This window comes from Austrofundulus limnaeus, unplaced genomic scaffold (assembly GCF_001266775.1).
Source record: "Austrofundulus limnaeus strain Quisiro unplaced genomic scaffold, Austrofundulus_limnaeus-1.0 Scaffold1333, whole genome shotgun sequence".
Classification (NCBI taxonomy): domain Eukaryota; kingdom Metazoa; phylum Chordata; class Actinopteri; order Cyprinodontiformes; family Rivulidae; genus Austrofundulus; species Austrofundulus limnaeus.
In genome coordinates, this window is record NW_013953735.1 from 49,328 (window position 1) to 54,055 (window position 4,728).

Sequence of the window (4,728 nt, forward strand, 5' to 3'; positions counted from 1 at the left end):
AGTCAAAGCACACAATAAACTCTCTCGCAGGCAGCTATAAAACACGGTGCTGAGCTTCCAGGACCAGTTTCACCTGATCAGATCTGTTCCTTTTATTGCCTGGAACAGATCAATCAGGTGGGTTTCTGAATTGTATGCATTATTGCAGAAATATCACCCACCAGTGGTTCAGGGGGCAGGCTGTAATAAAACCCGGTGCTGAGCTTCCAGGACCAGTTTCACCTGACCAAATCTGTTCCTTTTATTGCCCTGGAACGTTTCTGTCGGGTTTCTGAATTTTATGCATTATTGCAGAAATATCATCCACCAGTGGTTCAGGGGGCAGGCTGGTATAAAACCCGGTGCTGAGCTTCCAGGACTGGTTTCACCTGACCAGATCTGTTCCTTTTATTGCCTGGAACAGATCCATCAGGTGGGTTTCTGAATTTTTTGCAATTTTGCAGAAATATCGCCCGCCAGGGGTTTCTGGCTAAATCCAGGGGGGACAGAGGGTGCTGGTTGGCCGCGGTTCCACCTCACTGGATCGCTTCTTTTTATTCCCCTGCATCAGCACCAGCAGCCCCGTGCTGGAAATCAGCCGTTTCACCTGCCGGAGCTCGCCCGACGACATTTGATCGCTTGTATCTCCGCGGGGGAACATCCCAGGAACTTGGAACCACATCCAGGTTGTGACGGAGATTCGTAACATTAAAATGAGCTCTCATGCCCGGATCAGACGCTCAGAGCCGGTGCTAGAGGCTCCAGAGTAAATTGAGTACTATATTGCCCGCCAAAGCGCCTTTTTCGGCCTGTCGTTGGTTAATAGCTCCGCAGGGGAATGTTCCAGGAACTTGCAACCACCTCCAGTTTGTAGAGGAGGATCGTAGCTTTCCTGAATCCGATGCTCAGAGCTCGCGGGAGAACCAAACGAAGGTTGAAATTTCCTCCCAAAAATGCGCATAAAATGCACTAAGTCATGCGTAATTTGCTTATAGCTACGCGGGGCAACATCACAGAGACTCCATTCAAGTATCAGCTTGTAGGGCAGAACCAGAGCTTTAAAACCCAACCAGCCACTCCGGGATCCGATGCTCTTAGCCCTGGGAGGGCAGCTAAAACCACTCTGGCGGAAGGTATGACTGTGCGTATTTTGGAGGTTTTTTTGYTTATTGCTCTGCGGGGGGAACATCGCAGGGACTTCATTCAACTTTCACCTTGTAGGGCAGAACCAGAGCTTTCAAACAAGACCAGCCACTCCGGGATGCGACGCTCAAAGTCGGCGCTAGAGGCTCCGCAGCAAGGTTGCGCTGCGCGGGAACCTGGGAATCAAGCGACTGGTTGAGCACCCCTGCCTTAGAATGTAGGACACCACCTAGTGGATGAAAAAAATATTGCGGCTGTGGCGGAGTGGTTAGGGAAGTTGTCCTGGAACCGGTCCAGCCATCTCAGTTGTTGTGTCCTTGGGCAAGACACCACCTGCCTTGCCTACTTATGGTGGTCCGGTGGCGCTGGTGCATGGCAGCCTTGCTCCTGTCATTGTGCCCCAGGACAGCTGTGGCTACAGTGTAGCTGATGGTGATCAGTGAGAGAATGGGTGAACGACTGTAGTGTAAAGCACTTTGGGGTCTGGAAGGACTTAAAAGCACTATATAAGTTCAGTACCATTTACCATTGCAATACAGTTTTGAACAGCTATGCTTAATGGCTGACTGACAATACAGTGAACAAGTGGACAATTAAAAATTTGTTTCAAAAGCAATTTTTTCAGTTTGAATTGAAAATATTCAGTTGAGAAATGAAACGTTACAAAAACAAAAAAGTCCATTTGCCTTTCTTTGAAATTACTAAGATGGGAGATAACTGTAGGTACGTTTTTTTTGTCTAGTGTAGAAAGGACCCATTAAAAGCAGAGTTACTCAAATAAAATACCATTTAAGTATTATTTGACCATATCTGATCAAAACAAACACCTGAAAACACAGAAAGCAATGGACTCATACAGAAAGAAAAAAAAACTTTATTTAAAACACTATAACATTAAAGCTCTTCAACCATGTCTGTTACACATGTGCAAAAACACACTTCTTACACTTGTATTTTTATTTGTTTATTGACTTTTTTTTTTTTTTTGTACTGTTGTGTTTGCCTCCTCAGATGGTAAAACCTCGGTGCCGGTCCGTCAGTGTTGGGGAACAGTGGCTCCAACAGAACCGACTGCAGCCAATGACTGCTTCACCTTCCCGCACTCACTGCTCCTTCAGGTATTAAAGCCCCGCTCACCTTCACTGATGCTATATATCAAATATATAATATAAAACTAACATCAGWTTTAAAATGACTAATTACACAAAGTATTTTATTTAAATTTTTTTGTAGGAAGGGCCGTGGAGAGGCCAAAAAGTGTCGTAAGGTGTACGGCGTGGAGCACAAAGATCAGTGGTGCACGGCCTGCCGCTGGAAAAAGGCCTGCCAGCGTTTTCCCGACTAAACTCAGCTGTGAGATGGAGAGAGAGGAAGTGTGGACGGACGAATGAGTGTGAACAGACTTTTATCAATCAGATAATAAGCGTAAGAATCGGGGCTCGAGAGCCATCAAGAAAAACTACTTGTTTTACATGTTTTATGTTTTTTTTACTATTCTGTTCTTTGTTTTTATCCTAAAAGGAATGCAAATAAAAGTTTGTGTATCTTTGCATCTTGATCCTGAAAACTGAAGTCTTCGATGGTGCTGTTGACTGATTTTGACCATGTGATGTACTTAAGCCCCTCCTCCTTTTTGTACCCTAATGTCATAAATCTGCTCCTGTAGCTCCACTGTGTTATTAGACTGCTACTCAGCTGTTTTTGTTCTTCCACTCTCCTCTTCCAGTGGTCTCACAGTGGTGATGATGTACATTATATTGTGTGATATCAGCTACATACAAGTATTTTATACCTTTTCTGTTTTTTTTATTTGTCTTGTTTAGYCCGTGTATTGGGCAGATGGAGTTGTTTTTAAAATGTTTTTTGGCACTTTCTTGGACTGGTAACACACACACATGAATAAGCTACATTTGGTTTGACTCAGCCAAGTTCCTTCCATGATGCTGATTTCCTTCCCGCCCACGTGCCGGCACACAACCAGTGTTAAATATCCGTGACCGTTTGGAATCATGGCGGCGGGACTAGCATTAATCTCGAATCTCACTGGGCCGCGACTGTTCTCAGGAGTTTTTGGACTTCTTTCATGTTCCTGGAATTTTTACCACGTTTCATAAAAACAGCAATAAATTTACCTTTCTTGGACCTGCCTCAGTTTAGTTTCCATAAATCAGGAGCGAGGAATGTAAGACMACTTTGGGAGTCGACCTATGAAAACAAGCTGATAAAAAATTGTGATCAAACTGAGGCACAAAAATGTCCATTTCGTTTCCAAAAGTGTTGCAATTGTCACTTATGTGTGTTCACAAATGTAAGTATCAATTCACACTTGATTCCAATTAAAAWTATGCTTTTTTCACAGCTATTCGCCATTGGTCCCAGTGAGATACACGCTTTAGTGGAACGTTTTTGTATTAGAGGAAATATATTGTCAAACACAATAAATAATAAAGCACTGAGAATTTAAACTTGTTTTGACATTTTTTTTCTGCATGACAGTCCACGAGAGGAATAGCAAACTCTTTTATTTCATCGTTTTTGTTTTTACATTTTATTTTTATCCTTTTTTATTTTTGTCTGAGGACTCGATGGTAACATGTCAAATGTCGGAAATAAACACTGTTTTGCACAAAAAGCTACTTCCTATGTTGACAAAAAAAAACACAGAAGCACTTAGACACTCGGTAATCACCCACACGCTCATTAGCATAAATAATTGTATGTTTTAATCAGACACCAGTAAACACTTCAACACAACAAYAGTCGGCCTGTTTGTGATGCCAAAGAACAACTCATTAACGTTTTCTTTTTATCAAGCAGAAATCTGAGTTAAAGCAACAATCCCCACAACAGACATGCACAAATTATCTGCCCCCACCACACACACACACACACACACACATTATGTCCTATTTTCACAGGGACTTTGCATTGACTTCCATTGTTTTTTTTTCATTAATTTCTATAGCTTAACCCTGACCTAAACCACCAAGGGAACAAATGCTAGAACAAACAAACACACACACACACACACACACACACACACACACGCTGCCTTGAAATAGCTCATTAGGGTGAACTCTATCCTGAAGTCTGGGGAAGACAAGTTAAAGTTAATTTACATAATTTTAATGTGTGGCAATATAAAACCAATCTAATCTCTTTATTGACTGAAATATCTTTTTTCCCCATTATAATAGTTTGGTTTGGATTTTTAATTCTACTTCTGAACAGTGCTAATGGAAATGTTAGAGAAATGTGAAAAAAAAACCACTTCTTGATATTTCTACCATTCAGAAGTGGGTTTTAGTGTACAACTTATTCAAACATGATGTCTAAAGCTCATTGAATGACGTCGGTTTGGAAAAACAAGACAGTGATGAATCAAATAACACTGGCACAAGCTTTAATAAATGTTCTGAAAAATAAGAGTTGTTTTAAGGCTGCAGAAATTGGCTTTGCTCAAATAATATTAAAGGGTCAGTGGCTGGTTTTGAGTGGACTCACCTTATTTTAAAAATAACTTTAAAAGAATATTTTTAATTTTTAAAATGGCCAGATTATTCTTTTAATGTGGCATTATTCTCTTTGCGTTGCTGACCTCTGACC

The 4,728-nt window shown here is 41.5% G+C and overlaps 1 protein-coding gene across 1 annotated transcript in view; it reads left to right on the plus strand.

Moving 5' to 3' along the window:
• Positions 1-3,587, plus strand: part of LOC106534996 (zinc finger protein 395) — a 21,239-nt gene extending 17,652 nt beyond the window's left edge. The window contains exons 9-10 of the mRNA XM_014031835.1: positions 2,134-2,240; positions 2,356-3,587. Of these exons, the coding sequence (XP_013887289.1) occupies positions 2,134-2,240; positions 2,356-2,467 (219 nt within the window). The 3' untranslated portion in view covers positions 2,468-3,587. The remainder of the gene's footprint in view (positions 1-2,133; positions 2,241-2,355) is intronic.
• Positions 3,588-4,728: the final 1,141 nt, after the last annotated feature.